Below are 18,255 nucleotides of genomic sequence, written 5' to 3'. Positions count from 1 at the left end.
TCATCTACTTGAAAATATACACACAAGCAATAGCACCACAAATTGGGGAAAAAAGATTCCTACTCTTCCAAATTCCTAAATGCCGTAACACTTGACTTCTTAAAGCTGGGTGACTTCAAACTGGTAAACAGTAGTTGTGCCTGAGGAACAGAGCAGGGAGCTGGACTAGAAGGAGAAAGGAATACTTTCTACTTGACATTTTCTGCTATCTCCACATCTTATATTTTGTACAGACATGGACTGATTCATTTTTCAAATGTAGAGTAACTAAATCAGTTAAATAATAAACATCTACTCTTTTTAAAATAAAACCAGAGGCGCCTGGGTGGCTCAGCTGGTTAAGCATCTGTCTTTGGCTCAGGTCATGATCCCAGGGTCCTGGGATCAAGTCCTGCATCGGGTTCCCTCCTCAGCAGGGAACCTGCTTCTCCTTCTCCCTCTGCTGCTCCCCCAATGCTCATGCTCTCTGGCTCATGTGGTCTCTCTCTCAAATGAGTAAATTTAAAGACCCTTAAAAATAAAATAAAAATAAAACCAAATTTAATACCAAGAATTGGTTGCAAGATATTCTAATATTTCTTAAGATATTTTCTGAAAAAATTAATCTCAAAGCATCTTCTAAATGTTTTTATTTTCCTTTTCTGCTTCCCAGGGATAAATATAATAGGCTATCTATTCTCCTCAAAAGATATTAGCATATATAAACACAAACTGACAGGATCTTCCCAAACTTTTGATTGATAAAACTTAACAAAAGCCCTCTGCATAGTGCTTGGCACACCATGCTAAGTTACCCTTGGAAGAGCGAGGACATACATTACTTTTATCAAAGTGGACTGCTCTTGCCAGGAAGTCCTAGAAGCCTCTCAATAGAATAACACTGGACATACGCTTTCTTATTTTTGACTTACTAAAAGTCAACCAATTAAAGTGATTATGTTTTTGCTTAATAACTTTGATACCAGGTGTCAAGGGCCCAAATAACTCTCTCGATTTCTTTACTAAGAGATTCTTAAAGAGCAGGATCCTTAAATAAATAAATAAATAAATAAATAAATAACCAGCTGTGAGGTTTTTATTTAACACCATCACTAAAATTATGGTATTATAAGACAGCATAATTTTATATGGTTTACCAATAAGCCAATGTTTCCCACACTTTAATCATGCAACAACTTCCCCAATTTCTGCCACCACACATAGCACCACGTATTACTATCTCTCTAAACAGACACACTTTTTTAAATCCATTTACTTGAAAGTGTTTTATATCACTGTTTTAATGAAAAAAACAGTATCATTGGCCATAGAGAGTCTAGACGTAAATGAATATTAAAATACATAACAAAATTTTTAAAGGTTTGTGCGCACCACACGTTGAGAAACAATGCTTCAAAATACCAAGTTTAGGGGATCCCTGGGTGGCTCAGCAGTTTAGCACCTGCCTTCAGCCCAGGGCGTGATCCTGGAGTCCTGGGATCGAGTCCCACATCAGGCTCCCTGCATGGAGCCTGCCTCTCCCTCTACCTGTATCTCTGCCTCTCTCCCTCTCTCTCTCTCTCTCTGTGTGTCTCTCATGAGTAAATAAATAAAATCTTTAAAAAAAAATACCGCCCTCAGTCAGAAAAAAAAAGAAAAAAACATACCAAGTTTGGGCTAATTTTATAGAAGAACAGCAAACCAACCTGGGATATTAAATAAAATCCTCTTTAAATTAATCCAAAAATACTTCTAACTCATTTCTCTTTATTAAATCCTATGATCATTAAATCTTTAAAGCTTGTTAAAAATAATATACATGAATTTCAGAGGCATTTTGGAATTTACAATGATATTTCTCTACTCGGATCATTTCATCTCTCTGATACGTAAAGTGATTCTTCAAACAACAAATGGCTTAATATAGAAGAGCTAAACCAGAATTTAATCACAAATTGGCTGGTGGTCTTTCTCTAGGGACATTTACCTCGGTTCTTACTATGTTTTTAGCTTTAAGTGCTATTATTTCCCCCAAAAAGACTTACTATAAACTGCAACACACACATATATCCCTTATATATTTTTAAATGATACGATTTAATAAAGAGAAATGAGTTAGAAGTATTTTGGGATTAAAGAGGATTTTCTTTAATATCCCAGGTTGGTCTGCTGTTCTATAAATTATACTTATATTCTGTGATCTGTAAAGTGGAAATACTCTTGAGGATTTGATTTGGCCATCTGAGAGAGTATTCTTTAATTCTGGCATTTGATTTCCTGTTATTAGTTTAATATTCTACTTGTTTATAAAAGAGGAAACAAATACTGAGAACAGCCTTACCAGTTAGGTACTGCCACCAGAACACTGACAGGATAGCTGTGAAATTAGCATTCTGACCATTTCTGAGTCAATTAAATTTCTTCAATTGAGAAGTTTCCAGAAAACAGATGTGTGTGACAACTTGAACAGTCTAGAAGTCCTAAAATTTACCAAATATGAAAGCCCTAAACCAAAGTAGAAATTCTCTTTAAATGTTTCAGACAACCAGGTTTAGCCTATACAGAGTGCTAAATGAGGACATGTCCCTATGTAGGATATGTGTTTTGCGTTCTAGTCCACTAATTAAGTCATGCTTGGGCCCCTTCCCAATCCCCATATAACTTAAAATTATCACACTTGCAAGACAACAACTGAGGAGGGGGATGGTCAGAGTTAAAAAGACAACGTCTCTGTCCTTTGTGAAGCTAACGAGGGCTCGTTCTTGTGAAGCAGGTAGAGCACCTGCTTGGTTTGAAAGCACTGCTCCCTCACTGGCTTCTCCCATCTCCCTGTGTCTGTCATCTGGGGTTCCTCCCTGTCAGCCAAACTCAACCTCAAAAGTCACCTTTGACTCTGGCCTCTCCTTCATGGTATCCACCACCCTCATCCAATCAATACCCAAACTGATTCTTTCTCTATAGCCTCTACAGCTGGGGGCACTGAAATTTGGGGAAAGACAGAAAAGTATACAAATGTTGTTTAAAAAAAAAAAAATGTTGTTTCAAATTTTATAAAACCACCAGTAGGGTCCCCCCAACAACCTCGAGAGAGAGGCCCAAGCATGTTAAGGATCCTGAATCTTAAACCTCATTAGTTTTCCAGTGAATCTGCATTTGACCTTTCTTCCATAACTATTCATCACCACACTCTATCTAGGGCTAACATAGTTTCTCTCTGCCTCCACTCCTGCTGACTCTAGCAATTCTGGAACAGGACTCTGAGAGTCTCAAAACTGCTCAGAAACCCTGACCAAACTGCCCACCCTACACCAAGATAAAGTACTAACTGATCTTTCCAGGTGAACTTCTCATTGTTGCTTAAATGAACCGCATCTGCTAGTCTGGATCCTCATCATTCGCTAAGCATACTTGACACTTTCATCTGAGGTTTCTTCTGGAAGACTCTCCATGCCATCTCTGCCTATTAAAATTCTATTTTGGGGTGCCTGGGTGGCTCAGTCGATTAAGTGTCTGCCTTCAGCTCAGGTCATGATCCCAGGGTCCTATATCAGGCTCCCTGCTCAGTGGAGAGTCTGCTTTTCCCTCTCTTCCTTGCTTGTGCTCTATCTCTCTCACTCTCAAATAAGTAAATAAAATTCTTCCTATTTCCTTGGACTTAACTTGAATACCACCTCCACCATGCATTTTTTTTTCTTAAGCTCAGAAACCCTTCCTCTACTCCTTAGACTCAACTATAAGAATGATAATGACCATGATAATAATAATAAAAACAAAAAAGCTAAAGGGTGCATACTATGTGCTAGGTGCTATTCTAAGCACTTTATATAATTTCGCTCATTAATCCTCATAATCACCCTGAGGTAGGTTCCATTATTAACTCATTTGCACTTATACACGAAACACTGAACATCAGTTGCTCAAGGTCACCCAGCAAGGGTGTGGTGGAGTCAGGCAGTCTGGCTCCCCATAGCACTCCTAACCACTTCCTGATGGGCTCCTGACAGCTGTGTTGTAATTATTTTCCTTTATACTTAAGTATAAAGCTCCTTAAATGCAGTAAACATGTTTTTATACCTTTATAAGCCTTACAATGCCTCTTATCAGATAGATGCTCTGTAAATAAATGTTTAATGGATAACTGATTTCAACTTGTAAGGTACTACAAGTGCATTCACCCTAGAGAGTTAATTTAGCTTAAATAATAATTAAGTGAATAAGACTTTCTAAATGTGTCAGTACAATTTTAGTGATAATGCTCAGGGGAGCTAGTGAAATTAACTTTCAGAGCCCAGTTATTTGAAAGCATCAAACATGGTGTAGTCAATTCTTCAGTGATGTGCTAAAAGAAAAAGTAAGATAGAGACTGATTTTACAAATGACAGCTCTAGCTCAGATGACTTCTATTATTAGCTTATATAGAGTAGTTCAAGAGTCAAGGCATATTACCTGACCCAGACATTGACTGTCCCACTTCCTCTGTGTCTGTTCAGAACCTAGACTCTGCATTCCCAACACCTGATAAAAGGCAGGAAAAGCAGGAGGTGACAAGAACACAAGTCACCAAAGATCAATGTGTATGTATTTAACACAGTTTTTGTGTGGGAACCTGCATACACACCAGGACACAGGGAAAGTCCACAACCTCGTTAAGGAGCATAACTTGGCAACAATAAGTGCTCTAAAGAGGGCTGGGGAGCAGACCATGAAGGAACCAGACCCAACTCAAGTCTTCCTTGCATCATGGTCCCGTTTAGATGGCTACCTCCTCCCTTCCTGGGACCACAACTCTAAACCACTTTGGTAGGGCAGCCTTCTTAGCAACTTGATGAGATCAGGCCCTTTCCTATGTTCTCAAAGCTCCCTCCCTGGCTAGATTGTAAGTCTGAGCAGGATTTTTGCCTCTTTTCTATCTGCAGGACTCCACACTTCCTGGCACATGGCACATACTCAAAAAATGCTTGATGGGTACAAACACTGGATCTGCAGCCAAGCTGCCTGGATTCAAATCCAGGCTCTTTCATTTATGAGCCGTATTACCTTAACTCTTTGTGCTTCCATTTCCTTACCTGGGGAATAGGGATAAGAACTGTAACTGCCTCAGGTAGCCCAGGTGGCTCATCGGTTGAGCACTGCCTTCGGCCCAGGGCGTGGTCCTGGAGACCCGAGATCCAGTCCGGCATCAGGCTCCCTGCATGGAGCCTGCTTCTCCCTCTCCCTCTCCCTCTCCCTCTGAGGCTTTTCTCTCTCTCTCTCTCATAAATAAAATCTTTAAAAAAAAAAAAAAAAAAACTGTAACTGCCTCATAAGACTGTTGGGAAGATTTAATGATTGAATATTGTATGTAAAGTGCTCAGATTTCTATCAAGCACACAGCTCTTCTATAGCAAGGGACCACAGAAAGGAGATAAACTTTGGTCCCCAAATATTTTTCTCCTTTTTTACCACCTGTATCCCTGTGAATCAAGAGCCACAATGGTTATTTCTGACACCTGAGTCCTAAAGCCAGTCTGTGTATAGACATCAACACATGAGATTGTAAACCCTCGCGACTGCTATATACCAAAACTGTAACATACTATCATTTAATTCAACCCTCTCACTGGCAAGTACAGATGTTGATCCTACCCATTTCTGCATCTTCAAATGGCCTCCTGAGTCTCCTGGTGCCTTAGAATCAACAACCATAAAATAAATGCTGTGGCCGGTTTTATCAAATTCATTGTCAAAACAGCAGAAGATCCGTGAAGTGGCCCATATCTTTCCCCAACAAAGTACATGTAACCAAGAGAAAATTGATGCTGTACTCACTTTTCCTTACATGAACTTCTCATGAACAAAAGAATAAGAATACCAGGCTAGGTTTGTTTTTAGGAAAGTAATTACCAGTTACCAGCAAAGAATGAGCCACCAAAGTCCATGGAATGATAATCTACAAAAACACACTAAGAAGTGAGAAACTCTGCAACAAGTTGAAGGATAAAATTTCTAAAGTCTCTTCCTTGGCTCCCAAGACTTTGGTTCTCAGATTCTTAAGTGTCCAGGCACTTAATTTATAAACTGCTTCTTCCTGAAGACAGCATTGAGTCTTAATTGTCATATGTAAGCACAAACAAATGTTTAATTTTACTCTTCATAGCAACACTTCTTATTCATTTCCTTTTATTATAACCAGTGACTGAGAAAACAATATCTACATTCAACGTTAAAACTAAAAAAAAAAAAAAAAAGGAAAAAAAGGCAAACATGTCTCAAATCCACACTGATTCTACTTTTCTTTTATAGAAATATTCAGTGTTGAACAATCACTTACAAATTAGTTAAGTCTGACTGCAAACCAGAAATACAACTGAATATTTAAAACAGTTGTATTTTATTCAATCTATTTTAAATCTGTTGTACTGAATAGTCTAATTAAAAGAATGAATGCACCTTGTCTTTAACACATCACAAAGTAAGTCGTTCTCCCTGTTTTTCCAGTTCTGAGTCTATTATAAACCACAGATTATGAGGCCTGCAAAGACAATGCATCTGAACAAATACGGAGGCCAAACTAAGTGGAGAAGTAAGATAGAACCTGATGCCAGGCTCTATCCTCATAGCTTACTTCCATCCTAACAATACTTGACACTCATCTGGTATCCTTCTGAGAACAAGGTCTAGGAATGACTGTGCTCCCGGCTGTGGTGATGTTTGCTCTGAAATACTCTCAAGTGACATCTCTTTACATTTTAATTTGAATTTGAGATTTGATACACAGTGGATTTATTTATGTGAGAACTCATTTAGAATAGAAATACTATCTCTGCCTCTCATGGGCGTGAAGAGAATAAAACCAGGGGCAGCTCTCCGAGGGGCAGTTAAGGAAAACTGCAGACAACATTAGCCCTGTGTGTCTTCCCGTCTTAATTTGACGGGAACCAGAATTTTAGCAGCCTGAAAAGATAGTTCTTCTAGAACTGACAGCTATAGCCGGAACGAATACACATCTCTTGGTAGCTGCATCTCAGTAACACTTCAGGCTTTTCGTGCCTGAAGAGAGCTCATGTTCCAACACAGACACTGCTGAGCTGCTTGTATCTCACTGAACTAGCACAGCCCCCTATGAAAGCAAACCAAGGAAACACTAAGCCAATGTTCTCAGCACACAGAAGTCTAAAGAGACCCTTTTAAGGAGGAAAAAGAAAAACTATTTGGTCCCAAGAAAACCTGAGTCCCTAGTCTCACATAAGCTGAGTACAAGGCTATTATGCTACGGCACACAGGTAAACACAACTCTGTACCTCAACCATCATTCAATGTCAGAAGGCAATCTATATGAAATATAAAAACAGACTCCAGAACATTACTTGAATAATTCATACTCTCAAATGGAATGGTTTCATGTCAAAAATTCACTGCTTACTTATGAGTTTCACTGCTTACTTATGGATATAGTATGAATTTTATTTTATAAAACCTTCAAATTAAAAAAAAAAAAGTTTAAAAAAGTGGAGTATGCTCTTTAAATGAAGGACTGAATTTGACCAAGCTTAGAAGGCAAAGAACCATAACTTCATTTATGATAAAGATGCAGATTACAGACCCACAACACACCAAGCATCAGTGTTTGAATTCTCTTAACACCTATAACCAATTACAGAATGTCTTTAACTTGCAGATAAATTCTATTCTAAAAGCATATTTGTAAAGGCTAATATTTAGATCTCTGGAAATAATTACCCAAAGATAAAAATCTTATGGTTGTCAGTCTCTTAGGCTAGTCCAAAAATGATTCATATAGTCCATGTTATCATTAAAATCATATTTCTAAAATAAAATGTGGTGGAAAACATTTCAAAAACATAAAACTAAAACAAAATAATTAGGTTAAAGAGGCACGTTTGCTTTTTAAATTCTCTTCCCTCAGTGCTAATACTTGAGGAAAGTCTAGATTAGAAAAATAAAACATGAGGAAACCAATACCCATGTTTAGAATGACTTTAAAAGTGAACTTTGAATTATTTCAAATGGTGGGATTGGTACTTTAATATATCTAGCTCTACTTCAAAATGCAAAGCTTTCCTCAATATTTGGCATTGTGATTAAGACTGCTTCCGGGATGCCTGGGTGGCTCAGCAGTTGAGCATCTGCCTTTGGCTCAGGTCGTGGTCCCGGGGTTCAGGATCGAGTCCCGCATCAGGCTCTCTACAAGGAGCCTGCTTCTCCCTCTGCCTGTGTCTCTGCCTCTCTCTGTGTCTCTCATGAATAAATAAATAAAATCTTGAAAAAAAAAAAAGACTGCTACCAAATCTGAGGCAACAGGAGGTGTAGCAAATAAATACGAGAGGAGAAAGATTTTCCTGCTGTAAACAGAGGCAGATAATTGGGAAGAAAAGTGGACAAGAAAGGTAAAAAAATTGCTGGACAAACACAGGGGGATGACTGCCAAACTCACCAGGAATAGAACACAAATGGGGTGGAAAAGCAATAGGACCAAAGTATGGCTTACTTCCTCTGAACTTATGGCAATTTACAGCAGCGTAAGCAGAGGGAAGGAGGTTGACCAGACAAACAAATGTATTCATTTTCTTAACTAGAGCGAGCACCTGAAGGACAAAAAAAAAAAAGCAGCTTTCTCAAATATAGTCACTTATCCTTTTCCAAATTGAAGAAGTTTGCAGGTGAGATGTTATCCAAACTTCTAAGACAGAATCCACATAGGATGTGAACTAAATCTCAGTTCTAGAATCTCATAGTAACTTGTAAGCTACTGTTCTTTGAATTGACTCAAGAATAGAAAATCAACAATGAACACAAACAAGGAACTGGTTGTTCTCCTCCAGTATTTACAAAGATTTGTTGCTTAGAGAAAGCAGGAGAAACAAGAGCTTTGCCCATCAGGCAGGTGTTTGCAGAAAGGATTCCAGAGCCATTTTATTGTGTATTAGCCCAAACTGCTCAAATATATGCCACATGACAGAACTGTCTTTCAAGAAAATAACAGAATTTATCATTCTGAAATGTGTGTAGACTTTTTAAAGAAGTAACCATGTTCCCTACAAGTTTATTAATTCCACAAACAGTAAAACTGAAACAAGTGAAGACAATTCCAAATTAAATAAAAGTAACTTAAATCCAACCAACAGATCTACTTCCAAATTAAATAAAAGTAACTTAAATCCAACCAACAGATCTACTGCATGCATAGCCAGTATATACAAGATACAGGAAGTCCGTCCATCCTTCCTGGAGCTACTGCAAATTTCCTTCCCGCTCCAGCTCACCTCACTACTTCCAGAAAGCACTCCCCCTTCACCCTGGTCAGCGTTTTCTCATCCTGTCTTTTGATCAGCAGCAAGACTCGAGGACAGATTTACTCATAGTAAGAAAAATAAGGAAAGAGAAGAAAGAAAGAGAATTTGCCACAGTTTTACACACAGGTGATTCATTTCTTCAGTAAAGAATTACTGGTACCAGGCACCAGTAATAGATAACACCAAGAATGAGGCAAATGCGTTCCTAACCTCAATGAGCATCCCTTGTACGTTACTTCAAACCTTCCAATAAAAGCCAGGGGATCCCCAACTTCGAACATGCCTCAGAAAAACCTTCAAAGCCATTTTAAGATCTAGATATTCTGATTTCTACCCCCTGAGATTCTGATTCACCAGATATGAGAGGTCTGGCCAGTGAATATTTCTGAAACAAAGTTATAGTTGAGAACCCTTGTTATAATAAGCATTACAGGGGCACCCAGGTGGCTCAGTGTTTGAACATCTGCCTTTGGCTCAGGGTGTGATCTCAGGATCCTGGGATCGAATCCTGCATCAGGCTCCCCACAGGAAGCCTGCTTCTCTCTCTGCCTGTGTCTCTGCATCTCTCATAATAAATAAAATCTTTAAAAATAATAACAATCATTACAGAAGTCAGAAGGCTAAACACCTGAATTATATCACAGAACTACAAATATGTATTATTTCATTAGCTTTAAGTAATAATGATAAGGGGGCCATGGAAGTCCATAAAATTCCAAGGGCACAACAAAAGGCTTTGTCTGTGTCCTTGACAACCCATCGGTCAAATCTACCTCTTCATGTGTCTAGTAGGGACTGAGTTATATCTTAGGGATACAAAAATGAAGACGGTAGGGAAAGCAGACAAATAATCAGACCATATTGCATGGTAGCATCAGAGAAATCTGAAACACAGGGATAATGGCACCATGGAGAGCTTTAAGTAGATACCTAAAAGTAGAGTTCTTTTTCAGGGCAAAACAGATCATTTCAACTTTATAACAACTTCCTACATCATGGAGAATAAAATCCAGACTCTTCTAGATACGAACCCTGGCGGAGACCTGAGACCTCATCACCTGCATCAGCCCCTTCACCCTCTGTGTTCTGGCCACATCAGCTTTCTCATAGATCCTCAATCATATCAAGTTCATTCCCACCTTGAAAGGCTTTCTACATTCTATTCCCTCTGCCTAAAATGTTCTTCCTCATTATCAGCTTAACGGTCATCACCTCAGAGAAGGTTTCTCTCAACTTCTAATCTGAAGCAGCCAGCCAGTCACTATCGTATTACCACACAGTCATTGTCACTGACCTTTGGTTTGTGCCCCACAGCAGAATACAAGCTCTATGAGGACAGGGAGTTTATCCCTCTTGACCACTGCTATCTCCTTCAGAGCCTAGAAGAGCATCTGGCACAGCTGCTCAATAATTACTTGTTCAAACAACAGAAAGAAAGAAAGGAGCCAGACAGAAGAGGAGAGGGAAAGACCTTCCCATTAGATGAATAAAGAATTTTTATTAAACAATGAAGACTACAAGGAGCCCTGTACTTTCCTCTTTTGACTAAGTTACCAGGAAATTCATAAAAATTCAAGTTTTAAGCTTGAGCAAGTTGGAGTCTGTGACATGTGACCAAAAAACTCAAAAAACAATATTGCTATTCTACATAGGAGCCAATTAAGAAAGGAGCAGGGAAAGAAAGAAAACAAAGCAACAGGAGAGAAGTGATCAGGAACGGAGGGAAAAGAAAGAGGTGGGAGTAGCAGGGAAAGAACAAAGATGAAGGAGAGCCACAGAGAGATAACAAGGAGTGGTAGGTGACTAACAGCCATAAATGAAAGCCAAGGGCAAAGTATGAGAAAACGGGTGAAAACAGGTAACTGGTTATTTCACACAGTGGCGTTAACTGAGCCTCTGGTACCTAAATAAGCTGGGGGCTGCTAACCAACAGGGGAAGGACTAGAATGCCAAAAGTAGAGGGTTTCTTGTCCCTCCCTGCTCTGCCTCTTGGGCCAAGTTCCTTAATTTCTCTGGGTTTCCTAGCGCAGTAAGGAGGAGGAGGAGTGAAGGGTCCTCAAGGCAGGGCAAAGAGAGGACCTCTTTCTAGAATCTGTCTGTTTCTGCAACTTAGGGAAGAATCACTCTCCCGGATCAATTCTTCAGAGGAGAAATTATTCTCTGAATTGCTATAGTAGGTAAAGTAAAAGCCAGAATCCTGGAGTCTTTGTATTTAACTTCAGATCTAGGTCAACCAATATGCCTTTAAAAAAGTAAAATAGGGTTTATAGAAAGAGTCTAGTGGCCCACATTCTGGGTAAAACCCAAAATTCTTTATTGTAATAAGAGGATTTTAATCAACAACTTAAATCTGACTTCCTCTTCCATGAATTCAGAAGTAAAATATTGTCATCAGTGAGTACACATGTATAAAATGTAATATCTAACATATTTTTTTTAACTCTGTGCTAATAATGGCATAGCCCAATGCCAGGATATCCTAAAAATGGCCCTGGTTGTTTTTTAATTCATTATCCTAACTTGGAAACAAGAAAACAAAATGATTTTAGAAACTGTTTTAAAATGTTAATCCTGTTTTGTCACTCTTTCCATTATTTCACAGATGTGTTTCCAGAAAAAGAGTAAAACTTAAAATGTGGCTCCAGGTAAAAGATGTAGGTTGCTGCCAAAAGTTCTACCCAAATGCAGACAACTGAGAATTTTCTCAAAATTTCAGACACTTCTGAAGGGAACATAAATATTTTATCACACAACAAGTAGGATTTAAAGTGTCCCAATTCCAAGACAGACAATACCCTGCGATGCTGTTAGAAGAGTTACAGCATACCCAACAATTCTTTGTAGAGAATGGATCCATTCCCATAGCTTTTAACAAGCAGTTGATTTCAAATTAAAACATTGCAGCCGAAGGACATCTGAGTGGCTCAGTGGTTGAGCATCTGCCTTTGGCTCAGGTCATAATCCTGGTGCCTGGTCTCTGCCTCTCTCTGTGTCTCTCAAGAATAAATAAATTAAATCTTAAAAAAAAAAAAAAGCATTGCAGCCAAGACCCTGGTGACAGAAATCAAGGCCAGGACCTGGGGGTAGGAGTGGCGTGATGTAGACCTCACCTATGGAGTTCATCTGCATCATTTCATACAAGCTATTAACATGAGATCAGTCATCTTGGAAATTTGAAGCCCCTCCAGGGCTGTCTCATACCTCATTCATTCCTCTATTCCTTAAAACAAGAGGTAGGCTCTATGCTAGACACTGGAGATACAAACATGAGGAAGGGTCATCCTTTCCCTCAAGGAACTCACCCTAGGGGCACCTGGGTGGCTCAGTCGGTTAAGCGTTGCCTTCAGCTTGGGTCATGATCTCAGGGTCCTGGGATCGAGTGCCAGGAAGCCTGCTTCTCCCTCTCCCTCTGCCTACCACTCCTCCTGCTTGTTCTTTCTCTCTCTCTCTCTCCCTCTCTCTCTGTCAAATAAACAAAATCTTAAAAAAGGAGCTCACTCTAGTAGGAGAGAGATGGCAAAGCAAGTGATTGCAAGAAGCTTACTCTAGTAGCTGCTATTGCACATAATCAATTATAAGACAAGGTAAGGAGAGCTATAATTAAGCCATGGTCTGGGTCAGATAATAAGAAATGACAAAATAAACAAATGGGGGGTAGGGGAAGAGTAGGCAAACAAATTATGGAGAAAACATCAGGCAAGGTTTCCCTGAGAAGGGAATTATGGCTTTATTACTTAGAAATTTCTCAAAGCAAGCCCCACTAAATGACTCACACACCACCTTTCAACAAAGTGTAAAGTCTGATTCACCCACAGTATCTTCACATGGAAAAGCCTGTCTGTCTACTCATTAATTTGAAACTATGAACCACAAATGTTAACTCCCCTACTCAGTAATTCTCTAAAGTACTACGGCAGCTCCAAATAGTTCTTTCAGGCTGAGGTAACGCTTTCCTAGTCCCACTATTCACCCCGATTAACTGTGAATTTGCTAACTACACCCCTGGCTTTGGGTCCTCATCATAAAAGCTTGGTTTCCCATAATAAAAACTCAGGAACCCTATAAGCATTTGTCATGGGGTGGGGGCGGTGAGAGGAGGTGGGTACAGGGGACCCAGGGCTGAGGCAGAGAAGCAATAAAGAGAACGAAGAAAGACACACGGGTCAGGATGGCGCTGACATAGGAACCTAATAGCTGACATGTGCGCGGCTAAATTTACCCATGCGGTCGCCAGGATTTGGGCCTTAGAATCACTCCACACACCGCAACCCCAACAGGAGCTCCTCCTTTATTTAAAACTTCAGAAAATACATGTGGAGAGGGCTTTTTAATTTCATTTCACTGTCCATTATGGGGGAAAGGCTACTGTTTTACTCACTAGGTCAAGTAGAAGAGATTTCTTGAAATGAAACTTACATAGATTAAAATTATGCATTCCAAAACTCTTATAAACCTAAGGTTTAGATTAGATATCACCAAGTGCCTAAGGCATCACATACCATCAACACAAATATAGAAACTATGCGGGATGAGACACTTCATAACAGGCCCGGAGACCGGCTAGGCGCTGGCTCCTTGGGACCCCCAGGGCTGACCCAAATTCAGGCTTCTCTCACTCAAGGTTGTCACAAGTGAATAAACACACATTTTGGCTGCCAGGAAGAAAGGGATGCGTAGGAGCTTGAGGGAAACATAGTGATTCAAATGAAAGTGAGATAAGAAAAGACAGATTGCATTATTCGAGGTCTTAAAACACACTCCGCTCTTCCCAACCATCAAGTATCAACTGAATCAGCAGCATGTGAAAGCCAGCTGGACATCTTGATATTTAGACAGTGGAGGCTTCTGAGAAGTTCAGAACACTTTCCATTTTCCCGAGGCTGTTCATGCTTAATCGTGGGCTAACCCACACAGTCACCTGTGTACTCAGTGCCAAAAACTAATATTCTAAAAAACATGCAAATACATTTCAGATCTCAGCCTAGTAAGCAGATTCTGCAATGGCTGTGTTTTGCAAACTGCAGGTAACAGCAACATCAATTTAATGGGGTAAAGATTTTTTTTAAGATTTTTTTTTTTAAATAAAACAGGACAGAATATAAAATGTCAGTATAACTCACTCATTGTAAAGGAAGAATTGCTTCCTGAACATTTTGTCACAGTTATACATGTGAATGGTGTGTGTATACTAAGAAGCAGTATAAAATATGATTCTTACTCTGGTTTATAGTGAAAAAAGCTTTGGAAAGCCCTGTCCTGAGATCCAGTCTCAACTACTTTATGTCACTCCTTGGTTCTCCTATTCTCCTGTCACTCCTGACATTCAGACGTAACCTAAGCTACCCATGGGCATCACCAAAAAAAGTGGGTGAAGAACTGCCACTGAATCTGGCTGGTACCCAAAGGTATTTGGGGTGTTAGCCCCATTAGCCAGAATAAAGCTCAGATGCCACCTGGAAGAGAAACTGCATGGCCGAAGGCTTTGTAACTGGAAATTTCTGCCCTTCCATACCACATGCTATTCTGAATCTTCTGCAGAGTATTATGGTTTTGACGTAGCATTATTCTCAGACTAGCCCTGCTCAATTACATGCTGTGGATCAATAAAACTCCAACTAGAAACTTGAGGATCTGGGTTCCAGTCTCTCACTTACTAGATTTGACCTTGGGCAGATACTGGATCACTCTGGGCTCAGATTCTCCAAATGAAACCTGAGAAAGCACGACTGGAGCAGAGAGACTTACCTCTAAGGTTCTGCAAAAGTGAGTATACTTTTCCAGATTCACATACATTTACTTTAAACTCGAGAAAACCATAAACACAATCAAATGGATTCAGTATCTACGGTGGTTGTTTAGTAGCCAGCTAACGTCATCTGGTATAGAATTTGGAAGCACAATCTCCGGTTTCTATATGCATGTTCCAGTAAATGTTTCATTGCGTAGGAAGCCTACGGCGCCGCGCCTCACCGGGGACACGGTCCATGAGCTCACCGCCCTGCGCAGGGTGGGGGCTCAATGTCCCCCGAGCAGCTGCGGAGGCGGTGCTCGCGGCTCCAGCGCCGGCACAAGGTCAAGAAGGAGGCGCCCAGAAGGAGCGGGGCCCCCAACAGAGCGCACCTGGATGGAGCGCCCCCCCCGACGGAGCGCACCTGGACAGAGCAGGTCCCCCCCCACCCTCCGACGGAGCGCACCTGGAGCGCACCTGGACAGAGCAGATCCCCCCGATGGAGCGGGCCCCGGACGTAGCGGGCCCCCCAGACGGAGGGCACCTGGACAGAGCAGGTGCTCCCCCCCCATGGAGTGAGCCTCAGACGGAGCAGGCCCCCCAGACGGAGGACACCTGGATGGAGCGGGTCCCCCCGGACGGAGCGCACCTGGACAGAGCAGGTCCCCCCGATGGAGCGGGCCCCCCAGACGGAGGGCACCTGGATGAAGCGGGTCCCCCCCGACGGAGCAGGCCCCCCGATGGAGTGGGTTCCAGACGGAGCAGGCCCCCGGACCGAGCACACCCGTGGACAGAGCGGCCCGAGGCGGTGAAGACGCACCTGCGGGGAATCATCCTGCCCGACAGGTTGGAAAACGGCAAGACCTTCACCCAGGTGGAAATCAAGCCCGAGATGATGGGCCACGACCTGGCGACCTCTCCATCACGTACGAGCCGGTGAGGCTCGGCAGCCCCGGCGTCCCGGCCACGCGCTCCTCCCACTTCGCCCCCTCAAGTAGCCGGTCCGGCCAATAAAGGCACCGACTTGTGCAAAAAAAAAAAAAAAAAAAGTAAGTGACTCTGTTCTGTCCAGATGTTTGTATAAAATTGAACGGCGATGGCTCCGACTCCTGTGACTGCCAGGTGAGGCCCAGGCAGACATGCATAGGACACGCGGATAGTAGACGCCCGGGAGGGGCCCATCACGGCCCTCGCATCACACAGCGCAGACACATTTCACGTGACACTCTGATAAGTCTCTTCGAGGCTTCAGGTACCTCTTTTCAAAATTTTTCCATAAAAAATACATACAGTTGAAATTTTTAAAGATTCAACTCTTGGGGCAGCCCAAGTGGCTCAGCAGTTTAGCGCTGCCTTCGGCCCAGGGCCTGATCGTGGGGTCCTGGGATCGAGTCCCACGTCGGGCTCCCTGCATGGGGCCTGCTTCTCCCTCTGCCTGTGTCTCTGCCTCTCTCTCTCTCTCTCTCTCTCTCTCGGTCTGTCTCTCATGAATAAATAAATAAAATCTTAAAAAAAAAAAAAAAAAGGATTTTCCTCTATGGGAAAAAACTAAAACTCTGAGGCTAAAATTAAGACTCTCATTCATGATACTAATTTCAAATGGTTGTACATGTGAACAAAGCCCATTTCAGTTCTAAAATTCGAGAAAGTTATATAAAACATTTTGCCTTACTCAGTAACTTTAAAAGTATAAATTAATACCTGAAGACACTATGATTCTTGCTATTATTTTTATAATTAATCCTGAGTTCATAATTTAAGTACTACAGCTTTTAAATTACTCCATATTAAACTTTGAAGAATTGTGGAAGATTAACTTTCATTTATCAATGTTTTTATCAACATTATACATTCAGCCATTCACGCCACAAGTTTTTACTGAGCGCTTTTTATATGTCCTACACTGTTTTAGATGCTGAGGCTGTTGTGAGGAACAAAACACAATCCCTTCCCTTTAAAGGAAAAATAATAAACAAGTAAACACACAATTCCAAGCAGTGAAAAAGTACATCCCCTTAATTCAGTATATAAATGAAACAGACATAAGCTTTGGCATAGAGAACGTGTATACATGTCTTTTCAAGGTTCCTAAAATTCAAAAATTTGTGGGTAAACTGCAAGCATAGTGTATCAGCACTTAAATACAGTGTGTGCATGTGTGTGTATGCATGTTGTGTACATACATATGTTGGTGTATATAAATTTGTGAGCTTATTTACAGCATAGGAGAAGTTTGTTATCAGGATGCCAAAAGGAGAATAGAAAAAAAAAACTGAAAAGATTTATTCAGTTAAACTTGAGAAACATACCTTTCACAAATGAAAAGCAAACAGCTGATTTTCCTAACCCACAGCTAAACATCACATGCAAGGAGGGTCAAATAAAAAATAGTATTGTTCCTCCTTTATGCTGAGGACTAACAGAATTTCCAAATTCAAAGAGTTTAAAATTGAAAGTGCTCTATTATCTTAGGAAGCCTCACCTGCTTTTGAAACCACCAAAAATATAAGCCTACGAGGATAAAAGCCTGTCTGGCCCATTTACAGGCAATATCACAAAAGTGTTCTTGCCTATCAAGCTATAAAAGGAAGGAACTTGAAAACAGGAAATTGCCCTGCCTCAGCCTGATGCCACACCTCCCTTCCTCTCCACAATTTCCATAAGCAGAAGAAGCAAATGCTATCTGTGAGATGTAATGAGAAGCCACAGAGGTTGACAGTACACTAGTAGCTAACATCAACTTTATTACTGTTTTAATAAATATTTAAGGTAAACGCTTTTATTATTTTGAACCAATATTTTTCTTGATGATTTCACCTATGTTTTTTAGATAACATGTGCTTAACCTATAGCTTTTTTTTTTAAGATTTTATTTATTTACTCATAAGAGACACAAGAGAGAGAGGCAGAAACATAGGCAGAGGGAAAAGCAGGCTCCATGCAGGGAGCCCGATGTGGAACTAGATCCCAGGACCCCAGGATCACAACCTGAGCCGAAAGCAGGCACTCAGCCACTGAGCCACCCAGGTGCCCCTAACCTATAGATTTCCCCCCCACACCCTTCTCAGGGATCTCCCAGGAGGACTCAGCTCTCCCCTAACCTATAGATTTTTAATGATAAACATTTCTGAAATTGCAATTTACAGATGAACTGTGAATTAGAGATTAAGGAAACTAACATACTTGTCCCAACCAATAAAAACAAAAACAAATTCAGAGTTAGTTTGCCTAGATTACCATTTTTCAATGGTTTAA

At 40.8% G+C, this 18,255-nt stretch overlaps 1 protein-coding gene across 5 annotated transcripts in view; it reads right to left on the bottom strand.

Moving 5' to 3' along the window:
* The window catches only part of CDC14A (cell division cycle 14A), a 163,545-nt gene that overhangs the window by 94,242 nt on the left and 51,048 nt on the right, over nt 1–18,255 (bottom strand). The window contains exon 1 of one of the 5 annotated variants that reach the window (XM_072834704.1): nt 15,018–15,080. The exons of the other annotated variants lie outside the window; for them this stretch is intronic. Coding sequence (XP_072690805.1) covers nt 15,018–15,065 — 48 coding nt within the window. The 5' untranslated portion in view covers nt 15,066–15,080. Of the gene's footprint in view, nt 1–15,017; nt 15,081–18,255 lie in introns of those variants that run through there. 5 annotated transcript variants of the gene reach the window in all.

This window comes from Canis lupus, chromosome 8 (assembly GCF_048164855.1).
Source record: "Canis lupus baileyi chromosome 8, mCanLup2.hap1, whole genome shotgun sequence".
NCBI lineage: Eukaryota > Metazoa > Chordata > Mammalia > Carnivora > Canidae > Canis > Canis lupus.
The sequence above is the reverse complement of the archived record's forward strand: the minus strand, read 5'-3'. Positions and strand labels throughout refer to the sequence as shown.